General features: G+C 42.8%; 1 protein-coding gene across 1 annotated transcript in view; it reads left to right on the top strand.

Annotated features, from left to right (window-relative positions):
• The window catches only part of plch1 (phospholipase C, eta 1), a 65,634-nt gene that overhangs the window by 7,122 nt on the left and 40,222 nt on the right, over positions 1-18,290 (top strand). Inside the window, exon 2 of the mRNA XM_079513719.1 lies at positions 2,039-2,147. Coding sequence (XP_079369845.1) covers positions 2,072-2,147 — 76 coding nt within the window. The 5' untranslated portion in view covers positions 2,039-2,071. The remainder of the gene's footprint in view (positions 1-2,038; positions 2,148-18,290) is intronic.

Below are 18,290 nucleotides of genomic sequence, written 5' to 3'. Positions count from 1 at the left end.
AAACATTGTGTAAACACAAACATTGAAGATGAAGGTGAGGACGCAAATTGTAATTGGCCGGAATGAGATGATGTATGATTGGATGTCCGTGTCTTTCGGCTGTTTGTTCAGCCTCTTTTGCTACTTATGATAAGAGCACCCCTCACTTCACACAGGTGTGATTTTTATTGATTTATTACCTATTTATTATCCTTTATACAGGACTTTTACAAACCCCTTCCTTGCCAAACATATCTGCAATGCATTCTCTCTCTCTCTCTCTCTCTCTCTCTCTCTCTCTCTCCCCTCCCTCTCTCCCTCTCTCTCTCAGAGTGTGGGGGTGTGTGTGTGTGTGTGTGTGTGTGTGTGTGTGTGTGTGTGTGTGTGTGTGTGTGTGTGTGTGTGTGTGTGTGTGTGTGTGTGTGTGTGTGTGTGTGTGTGTGTGTGTGTGTGGGGGGGGGGGGGGGGGTCATGTGTATTCATAATCTACCGGTAACCATAATTAAACTACCTACCAATAATTCTGTTCAAACAATGACCTAAGTCATCTACTACCTCTGCTGAACCTTGATCTGAAAAACAAACAGCAATTTTCTATCATTATTCCTTAACAACCTAGCCTATATATCGCATGTTACATGTTACTGAACTGGAACATCGCATAGCAATATGAATCCAATTATACACTTTGCGAAGTTTGTCGCAGGACATATCCATGTTATCCACAGTGAATTACAAAAAGTGCAACATTAGAATATATATTATTTTTATTTTAGTCTCCTGAAAACAGCAAGGGTGTTGTTGGGCACAGTCTGCCTGTATTTCTGGCTCTTGTTTTGTCCTCACAGAATAGGTCAGAATAAAATTTAAAAGGGCTTCACAGTGACTCACTGACTGCAGGTTGGGAGCGAGTGTACAGTAGGCTATATAGTAGTAGACAATCAAAAATGTATTAAAAATGTTCACAAATTCAAAAAGCAGATTTACAAGCTTATAATGCATCACATTGCGACATTGCGCCCATGTGATGTGAGCTTACAGATTGGCTATTTTCACTTTTCATCAAGCAATGAACTACAAGGTGGTTAAGCAATTCCTAGAACATCCCCATCACAAGAAATCAATAGCAAAGGTCAGAACCAGTGCTCAGATCATGTTCCTGTGTTCAGTTTGCAGACATGGAGGTATTACAGAGAGGGAGGAGCAGGTTAAAGTACTTTTCCCTGACTTCAGTTTGACCCCTGACCTCTAACCCCTGGCACACAAGTCACACAAGCCTGAGATACAAGTTTCTCCTCAGATCCATAGATCAGCTGACATCAGACACGGTGAGTGTCACAGTGGCTCAGAGTCCTTCCGGATCTATGCACCTCCTAGTGTGCTCATGTGTCTGGAGGGTCGGGTAATAAATCACAGGCCGATGGACAAGGGACAGGTGTGACTGTGCCTGTGAACCACCAAGCAGTGAAAGAAGCCAGAAGGATTCAGGGAGCAGATACAGATAGTAGCAACTATTGATCATTACTTGATTACATTTTCTATTCACCAAATGGTCTTGAAGCGCGGTTTTATTTATATATTATATTAGCGAATCAACACAAGACATTTCTAAATGATCTGGTGGTCTGATAAACCACAAAGCCCTATCGATTAGTCACTTTGATTTACTCGTGTACCCCAAAAAGGCAGACGAAGAGAATGTAAAGAGAATGTCCAAAAGTCATGAGTGACAAAGTCATGGACAACTTAATGAGGCAATGGCGTTAACATTGTCTGTGTTCCCCGTCCAGTCCTTTCTTGTATTACTGTAAATCGCTCTGGATTAAGAGTGTCTGCTAAATGCCTAAATTGTTGTTGATTGACTTTTAAATATATTGGAAAAACTGGCAGAGTTCAATAAAACCCTCAAGACACAAAAACAAGTCTTACTGTGCTCCTATGAAGGGTAGGAAAATCATATCAGTTTAGTGTCCAACTAAACATAAACGTGTTGTTCCTTGAGAGTGCTGTATAACTTGGTTTACATTGGATCTGACCAAATCACTCCTCTCTCTCACAGGCGTTTCAGTCTCTCTCATCGTCTCCCCTCATCATGAGCTCCCGGATGGTGGACAGGAAAGAGCCACAGTATCGCCGGCACTTCCTGTCAGACAACAGCATCTTTCATGGTGAATATCATAAAGTGACACACATACATAATGCACACATAGTGCACACAAACACTGGTGTGCAACACGCTAGGTGATGACAAAGTCATGACATTGTGACCATATTGTGGGGATATTTATCACAATGTTGATATGGATGTAGCCCTAGCAAGCACACACACGCACACGTGCGCGCGCACACACACACACACACACACACACACACACACACACATTTATTGTTCTATATTGTGAATGAACAGCAGAGGGAGACTTGTCTCTACAGTAGTGGTTGATATTCTCACTCTGCAAACAAACACATGTATATCACCCTTCACCCATCAGTGAACCGTATCTTGAAATATACACAGATTTTCTGTGAAATGTGATAACGTTCACAAATCAATGAATGTCATTGCCTGCTGAGTCATGCAGTTACTTTTGCTTGTTTCAGTTTGCTAATTACTCAGGATCACAGATTACAAATTACTCTGAGGATCAGAGATTATTTGGTTTTATTTGGACATAACTAGTTTTATATGGAGAGGTTGGGTGATGTAATTATTACCAGAAAAATCTCTGTGAATGTAATTCCGGCGTGGCGGGCGCTCAGATCAGTGAACCAATAGGATCCACCGCCATGATCCCAGCGCCACCCACCCCTCTAGACGCTGGCTGGGCCAGGCTAGTTCATTAGTTCACTCTATAAATAAGACCCTGTGGTGTCTTTCAGTCAGACTGTACAGTATAATGTGATAGATTTAAAAATGATAATAATAAGATAAATACTTTAATAGTTACTTAATAGTTATAAAGGACTGTAAGTATGAGACCAAAGTTAGACCCAAATGTAGTGCTGTCTTTACCTTAAAATGAGTGAATTGCCCGTTAAATCCTGAAGTTACCAAGACAGCCACCTTGAAATAGCATCCCGGAAATGGATGAAGAACCTTTTTTGAACCATAGAAAAACCTTAAAAATAGAAAGACCTGAAATAGTCATTTTAGAAAGACGCAGGAATGAGGACAACCAAGTAAATACGGTTTTAACAATTTTAGTTAGTAAGAAATGTGTTGCATTCGGAATTACAGTTACATAATAATTTACAACTGTCCAATTGTCGAGCGGTCCCGAAGTCCTCTTCTGCCCGTGGATAATACAATTATAGTCAAAATGACGCAATGTTGTTTGTCCATTGTGATTGGAGGAACGTCCCACGCTGTCGGTCAGCTCAGAGTTGGTTGGACTGTCGTGATTGGACGAGAAGCTTTCCACGTTGGCGAGGACCCATGCGGAGTCGATCTCATTCGTCCAGCACATTGATGTCCCTTCAGGCCGGGAGAGCATGAAGGCTGTGGTCATCGTGACCTGATAAAACTCTCTTTCCCTACAAAAGCAAGGGTCTACAGCTGTCTCCTGATAGTGTGTTGGTTTTGTTGACACCTTCCAAGAGCTGCTATCAACTTGCCACGGCCAAATACATGTAGGCTAAAATCAAAACAGGGCTACAGTATTGTAAGTTAACTTGCTGGGGAAATACAGTGAGTGTAATAGAGACAGTATGGCGGCAGAAATGTAACTTATAAATGATAAGTGATAAGTGGGCAGTGAAATCTGAACAACCGGATGGCACATGGTGACATGACACTATGGGATGTGAACAATATAGGGAATAGGCCAGGGGTTAGAGATGATAGAGGCATCTCTGACTGGACAAATAGATAGGGAGAAATGTCCAACTTGGCATTATTTGTAAACAAGTCATCAATTTATCCATCATAATGTTTTATGGTTTTTTCCATTGCGGAGCTATGTGTGTCCCTGGGTCCCTGGCTGTGGGTTCCTGGCTGTGTCCCTGGATCCGTCCGAGCACGGAAATAGCGTTTGGTTGGTTTTCACCAACACTGTCACTGTTGCGCAACCTAACACACACACACACACACACACACACACACACACACACACACACACACACACACACACACACACACACACACACACACACACACACACACAGGGTGTGACAGTACAGTACAGTACAGTACCCCCTGGGGACCCCCACACAGTAACTCTGTCATTTCTCGACCGTTTCGGATGCGGGGCAGCTCATCGGAACCAGCTCGCCACCCTGGGCGCGTTCCTGTGGGTCTGGACATTGCAGGGACCCCCCGGGGACCCCCACACGGAGTTGCATCACACAGTTCACACGGGTGTGATTTTTTTTCTCCTTTTTTCTGCTTTTATTGATAGACAGGAAATGGGGAGAGCAAAGGTTGTCGGGATCGGGATTCGAACCCACGGCACGATGTGTCCGGACCGCTAGGCCAGTGGTCCGGGGCCCAGTATATGGTTTTACGTTTATTTGAACTGGAAGGAAAGAAAGAAATCAAATTGCTAATGATGTGTGTCCCAATTAATGTAAACCAACACAGACTGTTGGACCCATGTGGAAAGCCAACATCTTAACTTAACTAGCTAGACTAAAGGGAATTCCCTATAGACTGGGAGAGGCTTTTAGGTCAGGCTGTGAGCCACTCTGCCTCATTAGTTTACATTCACTGGGACACACGCCATTAGCAATTTGATTGATTTGAAATTAGTGACTTGATACCGTAACTCTCCAATCTCAAATCATTGATTCATTAATAACGGCAATATTGGGCATGGAGGGCTGTGTGTGAGCCTGGTGTACATGTATTCACGTGTGTGTACCTAATGGCATGGCAGTATAAGTAGAGCATGTGTGTGACATTTGACCTCTGACCTGGAGAGACCTGGCTGATGGTCTGACCGAGCTCTGGTCCATAGCGTTAGAAAGGAGTTTTCCTTAACGCTGGCCTGCACGACCAAAGTGAAGCGACTGGAGTGTCTGAACGCAGCTTTTCAGACACACATCCAGGTTTTTTCCGGGTCACACCACAGCAATCACATGACATTTATCCCCTTCCCCTATTCGCTTATACTAGCACGTGTAGGCAGAAGAATATGCTGCATGCATGCATACCCACTTCTTGTGTGTGTGTAGTGTACTCACGTGTGCAGAAATTCATTTTAGTGTTCACAAATTTAACTTTTTCAATACATGTTCATTCTGACTATTTGAAACCATTTTATTTGAAACGTATTTGCTGCACTATCGATAACCAGCCAGGCAGCCACGTGTTCTCCTGTGACTCATCTTGTCTCAAGTCAAGAAAACAACCTGCATTCACCACTCCACAGCAACAGGCACGCTGCGCGTGTGCACACGCTCACATACGCACACACATACTCTCTCACACACACGCACACACACACACACACACACACACACACACACACACACACATCATTTTGTATCTATATTCTATACTTTGATCCCCAGGATGGGGGGTAGTGGTGGATGTGGACATTAAATGTAATTTAATGTCTTCATGGGGATGGGGTCCCTGGCACAAAACATTTTCAAATGGGGGTCCACAGCTAAATACATATGAATTTGGGGGTCCCTAAGCTGTTGACTTGAAAACGTCTGTGAGATGCACTGTGACTGGCGATGCTATCTCCCCTTCGCTGCACATAACGCTAACACCCCGCTTGCAAAGAAGTGTCCTCTTTGTTCCTCAAGACAGCTCTAGATTAGATAGACTTGACTGTGTGTGTGTGTGTGTGTGTGTGTGTGTGTGTGTGTGTGTGTGTGTGTGTGTGTGTGTGTGTGTGTGCGGCGCGTGCGTGTCATTTATGGTCTGCTGCCTCCATTGAACCAGCTTTGCCATTGAACCAGACACCCTTGGTAGCTCCAGACACTAGGACAGAATTTATATCATCATGGTTGGAAGGCGAGCTCGATGTGAACGTAAAATTAACTGCTAAAACAACCAAACTGAAGTTGGAGGAATCCTCTCTTATCCATTCCTTTCTTCCTCGCGTAGTCATAGAATTTAAAATCGCACAAAGCACACGTGCTCTCACTGCTCTGCATATACAGGTATATGAACCCACGTTCATATCTGACTGTGCATGGTTTCTCTCTTTTAGCCAACGTTAACTTATGTAATTATGTGCGAACCCATAGAAGAAGTCGATCGCACAGGGAGAATCACACTCATGACTCATCCGATCCTACATGGTTTCCCTGCACGAGATTACCTGAGCCGGGGGCGCAAGAACGTGAAAGATTACAGGTGTCTTGTGAGAGAGATGAGAGAGAAGTAGAATGAGTAGCAAGAGAAAGAATGAGAGACGGAGGAAAACTAGGTCACAATAACATGCATTCCCGCAGTGACATTACAAACGCCACACGTTCAAAACAAACGTGGCACGTGTGTGCAGAGTGCAGTGTTTGGGTAGGAAAGAGTGAAACCTATCTATCTATCGGAATGCCAAAATGACCGTCACACGAGGTCCTCTACTCTATTGTTGATAGTTGATATATCAACCTTTAGCTCTGTCTCACATAACACTGTTCAGTGCTCTCCATCAGGCCATGTGTGTGTGTGTGTGTGTGTGTGTGTGTGTGTGTGTGAGAGAAATCGGTGTATCCTATGTTGTTGCGCCTGCTGCGCGCAGGGAGAGACGCGTTTGGGTATGTTTGAATAAATTGAATGTCAGGTTTGCTGCAAGTGAATACCGTCTCTACAGATGCACTGGAGGAATCAGACGGGTCTTGGAGGAGCAGTTTTGGGGATTTCCCCTCCCTGGCTTGACACATGGAGTAATCATGGGGCGCTTAATTTGAATATCAGGATCAGAAATGGACCCCCCCCCTTTCCCCCCCCCCTTTTTTTACGGGAACCGCTGAAAGGAAATAACAGAAATGATGTCCAGTGTAGGCTGTAATGGGATCTTGTGACACCAACACCCCTAAAAGACAAATTGTTGGATAACCCTATGCAAACGATATTTTCTAAATGGCAGAACTTGAAGTTTCCAAAAATCTCTGCAGTTTTGAAAGGGGTAAGTTTCAATGTGAGGATTATTGTTGATCTCATGGTCTAGTTGAGATCCATATGGAATGCTAATCGTGTAGTTGCATGGGTAACGGGTTTGATATGTCATATGTGTGAACACCATTTAGGTCTCTATTGAGGATCTAGTAATTGGCATGACATACATTCACAGGCTAGAAATAATTGTTAAATAATGATTTCTCATATTTGATTGATCCCAAATATCAGTTAAGATCACACATGCACATCACTGTGCATGTGAGCATATAGTCATATTACTAGACCTAATAATTCTATTCTTATTGTTGTTTTTTTAACATCGCTTTTTTTTTATAAACAAAAACTTTGAATCAAACATTGCTCATTGGCAGGTCCAGGAGAATAAATAAGCCCTTTATTTCGTATTATTGTGTCAGTGCCAGTGGATGTCAGCAGCATCAGCAGGGCATTCAGCTGTCCCTGGTCCTGAAACGCGGTCCTTTGTATTTGACGACAGGGGGCAGAAAAGCCGCTTTCTCGATCTGTCAAGCGCTCCAACTGCTCTTTGTAGCCTGCCTGCAAATACAGACACCTGTGTCCAGTCCACACGCATTTGCGGACAGTGCTTGGAAGTTGGAACATTGTTGAAAATAACCTGAGCAGCGGTATCTGTCTATAATACCCTGCAGATGTGTGTTTATTGTAGATATAAGTGTAAGATATAAGATATAAGCTTGTGTGGCTTAGTGCCTATTTCAGATGTTGAGAAAGTGCTTGGCAGGAACAAGAATGGAACAGCATTTCAGTGATACAATAGTATTGTGTTCAGCTTTCTGCTGAATGGCAGACAAAGCTCCCAGGCAATATGATTAGGCTATGCTTCATAACCTCGTAGTTTTTGTATTTTGTGGTCGGTGCATCTCTGAAAGAGCATGGCTCCATGCAGGGAGCCCAGGGTCCTCAGCCTTGTGCTGTACATGTTTGGGTGGGTTTATTTTTATTATTTTTCAAGGGTGTTCACAGACTGCCAGATGGGCTGACAAACACAAAGTGAGGGGGGAATAAGAAGAAAATGGATTCTATTGCCCTCCCCATGGAAGAAATGACTTTTGTATGTAAAATGCGTTTTTCCTCCTGATGATGATGAATCTCAGCATGGTCCTTGTCTCACCCTCTTTGTCTCTGCCTATAATAATCTGTCGCTCCAGGGCAGAGTAGCCAAGCTCTCATCTCCTTTGAAGCATCTCTTGTTGCTTCTCTAAAAGGCTAATTTATTCTTAGTCTAATTTATCTTTTGAGGCTTAACCACTCAAAAATAGTGAATAAAAAATAACCAAAATAGCCAATTTACAAGATCAGATTGCACCACGATGCGTTGTTGTGAGCATGTAAATAGGCTATTTTGAATAAAAATATGAATAGAAAACTCACTTTTGTGATTACCTTTTTTGTATTCTCTAAATAATGTCACCTGTTTTGGTACATGGGTAACTTGCTTATCATCCCATCTGCTCCTGAAGCATCCCTTGCAATTGCATTGAATTTTACCAGCCACAACATACCAACATACGACTGTGGCTCAAGAGGTAGAGCAGGTCGTCCAATGATCCATGGGTCGGCGGTTCGAATCCCGGTTCCTCCTGGCTACATGTCGAAGTGTCCTTGGGCAAGACACTGAACCCCAAATTGCTCCCGATGTGCTGGTTGGTACCTTGCATGGCTTCCGCCGCAATCGGTGTATGAATGTGTGTGTGAATGGGTGAATGTAATGCACAATCTATGTAAAGCGCCTTGGATAAAGGCGCTATATAAATGCACCATTTACCATTTTAACATACCTTTGGCAATTTATGTTTATTCATGAATTAAACATGTGATAGGGTTCTCAGGGGAGAGGAATTGGGTAATCCATTACATAATTGCTCTCGCCATGGCTAATCCTGACAATATGGAGGTGAATTTAGCACATTCTCACACATGCCTTGTGCTATGTGTTGTGTGATGCATCCATATTATAGTTATTTTGTGCTCACCCACCCATTTTTCCTTAATTGGACTCAAAACCAAACTGAAAATAAGCCCAGAAGCACATTCCTGTTCAGGCTCTCCTTGTACTAAAGTAGTACCACTAACGTTAGACAGACCACTCTGACTTCTCACTGGCATTCCGTGATGCAGCTGACACAGTCACAATGAAAGCCTGACGCTGCTGCCAAAGATATCTCTATCTACTCATAGTCATCCAGTAAACCTTTTGGGAGGAAGAAGAGAGAGGGCGAAAAGACCATCACACACACACACACACACATACACACACCAGAGGCATACACAGACTTCAGTTTCCCTCCCTTTGATGTCAGTACTGCTCTGCAAGCTCTCGGGGAGCCCCCCTATAGCATCATTTGTGAATATATAATAATGGTGCAGTTGTCATGTTTATTTTTATTCCAGTGCCTCTCCTCACTCTCCACTCCAGAGGGACGGGGGAACACGTTTGTAGCGCTGGCGAGGGGAACACTGCTATTAGTGTTCATTAGATAGAGGAGAGAGTGTGAGATAAATGACTGCAGTGTTCTCTTATATACACCCCGTTTAATTAGTGTTTCATAAGCTTAGCCTTTCACTAGAATGTTTGGAGTTTGAATAAATGCCTTTACGGGCCTGCCTTTTCTTTCGGTTGGTCAGTATTCTCTGTGCACTTCCATGAACCCCAGAGGATGGGCCCTACTGAATTAGTTGACCCAATTGCCTTCTAGCGCAAAAAAAATCAATTTGCACACACAATACGCATATCAAAATCTAATGAGCATATTGCCAAGCCTAAAGGTAATTTCATAGAGAGTGATTGACATGCCTAATAATTCATTTTTAATGAGAGGATATAGGGTAGGTAGACAAATCTGACAGGCAGAGCAGAATGACAAGAATGACATGCACACACTTTCTGCCAGAATTTAATTGTTTAGAATTTGTTCTACAAGACGCGTAGAAATGTGTATTCATATGTACAATCGAGAAGGACGTTTTTGCATGTAGGCTATATGCATGTTTTTCCTCCGACAAATACATTAACCACTTAAGCAATTATTTTAGCAAGTACTGCGTTATGCTGGGTATGTATGTATGTATGTATGTATGTATGTGTGTGTGTCTGTGTGTGTGTGTGTGTGTGTGTGTGTGTGTGTGTGTGTGTGTGTGTGTGTGTGTGTGTGTGTGTGTGTGTGTGTGTGTGTGTGTGTGTGTGTGTGTGTGTCAGAAGTCAGTGGGACGAACCCGTATTTAGGCATGCCCAAATATGGAGTCTGGCCCGGGCAGAGGCCTTGTGATGTCAGCTGTGGCCCGGGCAGAGGCCTTTTGTGGCGGTTCTGGACAACCGTGGGTCCGACCGACTCGACACCGGGCACTGCACTCCCTGTGAGGGTGTGGAGTGGAAGTTAGTGGAACGCGTGTGTCGAATTTGAAGTAGGTGGGGCGAACGGTTCTCGAGTTGCGCGGATTACAGATGTACAGAAGTACACACACACACAGCGACTTGGTGCATTTCTCTCTCTCTCTCTATATATATATATATATTATCATTGTTTGTTATTTTTCTGTTTTTCTCCCCAATGTAGTCATTATGACAATGAACTACAACCTGGTAGTAGCTCTAGCTGTTAACCCCAACTTTTTGGCAGATGGTAGGATGTAGACAAGAATGTCTCATCCAATACACGTGCTTTCACCAGCTGCTTCTTTCCACCTGACACTGACAGTGACAGGGACATGCTATCCCTCCCAGTTCTGCTCCCTGTTGAACAGATGCCCCAACCAACCTGTATAGTCTGCTAGTGCAGGAGACAGAGAACACAATACAACCCTGTTGGCTTCCCACGTGTTCGATAAAGCACCCAGCCAAGCCAGAGGCAATGGGAAGGGGGTGGATGGGTATTACCCCCTGCGTGACCCAGATGTTACCTTTTTACGTACTTTTTAACTTACTACATCAATATTTACTGCTCAATTCTGGCGTGTACAATCATGCAAGACTACCCAGGCCAGCATACATTATACAATGATCTTTACATGAGATGAGATGAGATGAGATAAACCTTTATTGATCCCTGGACTCCTGGAGGCAAATTGAGGATAAGTACTGTCTACCACCTAATTCCCTTTCAGCAGAAGATATATTGACACCTCACTGCTACAATGGCGTTCCATCCGTTGCAGTGCAGCCTGATTTTCCCCACGCATTTATCCGTTAGTCCAAGTCCCCATCATAGGTCACACAGCAGAGAACTAGACTCATTTAATTTCATAAGCCGTTGAATTCCCTGTACTGAGAGCAATAGTGTAATAGCATGGGAGATTACAGATGAGATAGGGTGGAGAGTCATATTTCAATCTCCCCAAGTCCCTCAAGCGTAAAATGTAAAAAAAAAAGCAAAAAAAAAAGCATTGTGATTTCACCTGAAGGTGTCACCTGATGTGAGCTAAAGTCTGCCAGTTAGTCCATTGACCATAATTATACCTGCATGTCCCTGGTTTGATAGAATCAGGTTGAGGTCACACCAAGCTTTAATTCTGCCTATGAGGGTGGATTCTGCCAATGCTTTTCAATGGAGCATTTTTTTTGCAGAAATCCTCAAATGTCAACAAATCCCTCCGTTCCCATTGAAAAGCATTAGCAGAATCCGCCCTCATAGGTAAAATTCCATTTCGGTGTGACTGTGACCTGGGAGTGTTTTTAGAGATTTATGAAAACTCTCTTGTATCTAGTATACAATGTGAGAGTTTATATCAGTGTAGGCATACAGTATCTTGCTGATAATTAGCACAGTTTTCTTTGTTTGTTAGTATTCCAATTCCAACAGATGGGATTTTATAATAAGGTTGATGGCGCATGATGCTTGTCCTTGGATGCTGATCACTGTTGAGTCACAATATGCATTTCAAGTTGTAGTTCAGATAAAATGTCAAATGTTCACATTTTGTGTTTATCATAGGTTTTGAACAAGAAAGGTGTTCCAGATGGAACCTGCAAAACACTTTTTGTAGTGCAGTAACACATATTTGAACACTAATCTCTTTCCCATCTCTCGTCACTCTGATTAAGAGTTTTATACTGTATATAATTTATAATGTTGGTCATATGGTAAGCAGAACTATATCCTCTTTTGAAAGTGACACATCATGAACTGTCATCTTGTCTCACAGTGGCATTAGAGAGACACAGCTGTTGCACTTACCTACGCTGAAATACTCTGTGAACCAGCACAACAATGCCATGGCATTAAATGTTAACCTAAATCCCTGTATTAGGTATCTGGTAGCTGTACAGTACCCATTCAGAGGGGTTGGCACAGGCAGTGAATCTGACAGAGGTGGAGTAGGAAGAGTGAGGGTGGAGAACAGATGACCAGGAGAGAGTGGCGACGACAGTGTGTTTTTCGTGTGTGTGTGTGTGTGTATGTGTTTGTTAGAAATAGGTGACTGTCAGATGAAGGTGCCATTCCAGATCCAGACCAGAGAATGGTACAGACAGAGGTGGAAACAGACGCCTCGGATAACTTTGTGATTGGGCCAAAATATAGGCTATAGAGTATGCACTTTTGATACTCTTATTAAACTAAAAATCTAGCTACACGTGGAGCAGAAGCTGTGGTTCCCTGGGATATAATTGAAGTTGACTTTATTCTGGACATAATAAGTCAGACAACATGGAGGCATCTTCCGCTACAGTGTTTTGTTCAAATGCCGTACCTCATCAAAATGAACCTACCTTTTGTGCTGGAGCTTCAGAGAAATCGACTGGGGTAACTGTATCATCTCTACTGGCCCATAATGCCTACCACATTAGTGGAATGGTGGTGCCAAAGAAATTCCGACTTTTTCAGATTGGTGAGCTTTTGAGTAACTGCATGTGTGTTGCATGTGTATGTGTGGACAAACAAACACTTCTTAAAGTATTTATAGCACAAGTAACAGAGAGGGGATCATGTTTAGGCTTAGACTAGAGTATGTATCAGTCAGTATATTCATGGTGTAATCATGGATCACTCTAACTGCTGGTTATACCAAACGCTAAACCTGCATTTTGTTTAGTTAGTTGATTACAAGCTATTAATGTAATGTAATGTAAGACAAAATGTGTCTTTGTGTGTGTGTGTGTGTGTGTGTGTGTGTGTGTGTGTGTGTGTGTGTGTGTGTGTGTGTGTGTGTGTGTGTGTGTGTGTGTGTGTGTGTGTGTGTGTGTGTGTGTGTGTGTGTGTGTGTGTGTGTGTGTGTGTGTGTGTGTGTGTGTGTGGACAGTGACAGGTTTTATTGTAACAAGTTAAATACATGCATACGTGTTTGCTTAACATTGCCACAAAGAACCGAATCACATTACTGCTCACTTTATTGATCTTCAGGCTTGAACATCAACCTTTTCATTGTACAACAGGCTAACAAGGCTATCCTGTAATGCAAAGTCAGGTAACGGTTGTATAGTTTGCATACACCTACAAATTATTTTAGTTTTGTTAGTGGTGACAGATGCAGTAATATGGTGCTGCCTTATGTCACATGAATAGTGTGCATGTAGTAGCAGGCAGATGCTGCTGCATATCAATTTTTGTAGTTATGAATAAATTATGGCAAATCTTTCGACTGAGGTCAGTTCCACTCATTATCTTCATAGCAAGTGATATTTTATGATTCTGCAGAACAAATCAGGCAATTATTTCATTTTCGGATAAAACGTCGCTGATTGTGGTTGCAAAATGTATGTTCCTTAGTTACGTCATCAGCCGCTCTGCTTGCGCAAGTAATTAATGAATATTATTAATGAATGTGTTCTATTAGAATAGCTCTCTTCAAACTTTGACTCTAAACCATGAAAATAGGGATGTAACGAGGAGAATAATGAGTCAAAAAAGGGGAGGATATTGAAAATGCTGGCCGGAACACTGCTCCTATCCTATATGATGATGGTGGTTTTGGCAAAAGTCAAAGTTGGCAACGCATTGCACTGCTGCTGGCAATGATGATATTAAGACCTGGAAAGCCTATACGTTGTTGAACATTTAAAAACGGGAAACATCTGTGTCATTTTAGCAACATGAATTTACTTTTCTTTTCTTTTGAATAAAAATCTTGTCTTCCAGAAAACTTAGGTTAGGTCGTTTTTAAAACCTCCAGTCTAAATGGGATAAAGCCTGGTACTCAATATTATGTGCACCTGAATGGACAAGAGGAAAGGCTTTGTTCACACAGAGAACCTCCTCTCTGATTAACCCAATTCAAATGTATTTCATTGAATTGGATCTCTGTGAATAAACACGCTTTGATGTGTCCTCTGTGAGCTCTCTGCCGACTGAAGTGAGCAGTTTCTTTAGACATACATTACGTGTTGCAAGCGATTTCACTTACACCCACTGACTGTGTGACCTCGCCGCCATCACATGCACGCACGCACGCACGCACGCACGCACGCACGCACACACACACACACACACACACACACACACACACACACGCACAATTAAGCACAAATGAGGAATATAATGAATAACAACGAACTAGCCTCAAAACACAGTCGCCCCGGGTGTACAGCTCAGGCTGGTATTCCGAAATGTAACCTTCAGTAAACTATGCTTAAACGGTTAAACCTATAAACCTTATTCCTAACCTTAACCTCAGTAAAACGGTGCCAAAAGCTAACCCTATTCCTAAACTTAACCCCTGTAAAACTATGCCTAACCCTAAACTTATATTTCTAACCTTATTCTCAGTAAAACAGATACAAGAATACAAGAACCGCCCTACCGAGCGGTCGGCGAAAAACAACTAGGGCGAGCGTATTTTAAGGCAAGCATTACGCATACAGTCATTTGACAATGACCATCAAACAGAGTTTTGCCTGTAAAAAGAAAAAAAGAAAGGAAAAACTCTAACTCTAACTAACTCATGAATGCAACATCCAATCATGCCCAAATTGGAATGGCATGTTGAGGGGCCTCTATAGTCACTCGCTCATCCCCTGGTTCATGGAAGTACATGAAATACATGAACCTGTGGACTTAGCGCCTTTTACCGATATTGACGTCAGACTTCTGTGCTCTATAGCGAACACCTCTTATACCGTTTTCACTTCTGCCCATAGGGGGAGCCACAAATGTGAACAGTTGCATCGTCTCTCGTGCAAACTCTTATTATCCCTATTATTTGCTTGTGTCCTGGCGGCTGCACCCTACGAACCACACAGCACGGAGTAGGCAGTATAGGCACCCAGCCCAGGGCTGGCAGAGATCTGTGCCCCAAACAGGAGTGCATATATAATTACATATCTGATGCGATTGCAAGATGCTGTGAGATGAGGAGATATAATTGTGAATTTAAATTGCTGTATGCTGGAATTGATCCAGCTATGTCAAGAAATGTAAATAAGCAATTTAAAATCAGCTAAGTTCATAATATGAGCAAAAATAGAAAGCTCCTTATATGAGCTTGTAGATCGTCTGTTTTTGCCACTTTTATGTGACACTTTAGTACGACAAAGTAGGGCATTCATTTACAAAACAAAAAACAAACCTATGGAGGTACGAGGTTTCTGCCCGACAGCATCGATATGTAAATACAAGCTTAGAGGCAGAAGTATCTTTATAAACCAATGTGGCCATTACACGCCATTAATGTAAACCTCATCTCATACCAGATGCTCTCATGTTGAATTATGATCTCAGTTCTTATACAGCTGCCATGGTCTGGCATGTTCACAGATGGCTCAAGAAATCAGCATCAACATATTCTGTTTGTTTCCACAACAACGCTTCGGTTTGGCTTTAGTCATGGTGGTAATGGTACATTTATATAGTGCCTTTATCCAAGGCGATTTACAAAGATTGTACATTACATTCACCTTCACCCATTCACAGTTTCACACACACATTCACACACCGATGCCGGAGGAAACCATGCAAGGCACCAACCAGCACATCAGGAGCAATTAGGGGTTCAGAGTCTTGCTCAAGGACACTTCGACACTAACTCTGGGGGAGCCCGGGTTTGAACTGGCAAATATTTCCATCCAGTCACTCTACCCCTGAGCCACTGCCGCCTGTAGTGTCTAGTCTACAGGAGTTGAATGCAGGGTCTTTCATCTCAGTCTTGTGCTCCAGATGTCTCATTAGTGTTAACATCAAAATAGTGTCATCCAGCATTAGGTATTCTCAGATGCCAACGTCTGAATCTCTGAGAGCCCATGGTCAACCACTGTTTTAGTGAGTTGAATTTCTACCTCACTCGCTCTGGCTGCGCTAGTGTAATCAACATGGCAGGCTGTGCAAGCATCAGTGCATCTATGATTTGTCCTACATCTTGGGGAGGTGAATTATACAGGGCTTGGGGTCGTGTGTGTGTGTGTGTGTGTGTGTGTGTGTGTGTGTGTGTGTGTGTGTGTGTGTGTGTGTGTGTGTGTGTGTGTGTGTGTGTGTGTGTGTGTGTGTGTGTGTGTGTGTGTGTGTGTGTGTGTGTGTGTGTGTGTGTGTGTGTGTGTGTGTGTGTGTGTGTGTGTGTGTGTGTGTGTGTGTGTGCGTGTGTGTGCGCGTGTGTGAGTGCGTGCGTGTGTGTGTGTTTGTGTGCGAGTTTGCGTGCGTGTGTCTCGGATGTTCTGGCTATTTGACTAGCCAGTTGAGCGATCTAGTTATCATAATTGTAATACATTATAATAATTTATATTGGATTATAATCGCTGTTATAACGTTCTATTTGGTTCTTACCGATATCTGGAGTACTCCTGCAAGGTGATTTGTATACAAAGGAGTATCAAAGGGGGCATTGATTCCCCCCGGGAGGGGAAGAGAGGGGGTATTGTGAGGGGGTACTTTATTATAATGGAGATGGTAGATATTTTAATGTGGTGTGGTGTGGTGCGGTGCGGTGCGGTGCGGTGTGGTGTGGTGTGGTGTGGTGCTAAAGTTGCGGTCGAAATCCAGATGTAAAGTAAAAAGAGCTGGTGTAGAGTTCCACAAAGATCTACAACCTCAGCACAGACCTTAAAGGGCCACTTCACCCCTTTTGCAACCAGATCTTATTGTAATGATGTTTGGGAGACAAGAAACTTTCCTGTGTTTTTTATGTGGATAATTTGTGTTTTTAGATATTTCAGTATATCAAGGTGCCCATGGGCTCCATGATGTCATCGACACTGGGCTCACTTCTTTCCTGGACTACAATTCCCATAATGCTTTGGTGCACTGCTCCTCCTTGTGGATAGGGGAGGGCTGTCTTACTGAGGCCCAATCTCCCTCAAGCCCTGAGCCCTGAACCATCATTGACTTTAGTGACGTCAGCTGTAAGTGCTTGAGGGTGAGAGGCTGCAAGGGCTCCAAATTGTTGTGAAAGGAATGGGACAGCACTTTGAATATGAGTCCGCCATTCATGACACTTTGCATCACTTTATAAAAACTGGCCTTATTCACAGCCAGTGCCTACATGCTTGGCCTATTTAAATACATGTGTATCATGTCTATTTTAGTATTTAAGCTGATCGTTTTATTATTAGTTTCATAAATACACTTTCCTGTTTGATAGGGGTTGTAATATTCATATATAATAATATTTATTATAAATTGCATTTCCATATTCTTTTACTTTGCTCATTAGTAATTTCTCATCATGTTCCCTTATTATTATTATTGTTATTAAATATATAGCCTATCCTTCCATTCTGTTTCCCTTTGAGAACAGTGAGAAAGCACTATTGTGTTTGTTGACATTCTAACCGCGATACATAACTAATTTGCATACTTAAATGATTGACATTCGGAGGATCCCCTCATTCCCCTGGTAACGCTATGAACTGTGGGTAATTTCTTTGCCAAAGTCAGCTAAAGTCAGCATCGATGCTGACTTTGGCAAAGGGCACATAAAGGGGAGGGACTGAGCATTCACTGACTTACCGATTTCAAATGGGACATCCCTCAAGCCCTCGCAGACTTCACATGAACGCGCAGCTAAGTCAGTGAGGGCTCATTGAGTCAGCAAGGGAGCGGATTGGGCCTAAAACAACATGTAGTCCAGGAAGTAAGTGAGCCCAGTGTCCATGACATCATGGAGCCCATGGACACCTTGAAATACTAAATTATCTAAAAACACATATTACCCACATAAAAACCCCAGGAAAGTGTTTCTTGTCTCCCAAACATCATTAACACCTTGGAGGCGCAGGACAGAGATTACCGTCAAATTCAAGTGCACGGTCATTTGCCCGAGACGGAGATTGATTAATCTC

This window comes from Electrona antarctica (genome assembly GCF_951216825.1).
Source record: "Electrona antarctica genome assembly, chromosome: 11".
NCBI lineage: Eukaryota > Metazoa > Chordata > Actinopteri > Myctophiformes > Myctophidae > Electrona > Electrona antarctica.
The sequence above is the reverse complement of the archived record's forward strand: the minus strand, read 5'-3'. Positions and strand labels throughout refer to the sequence as shown.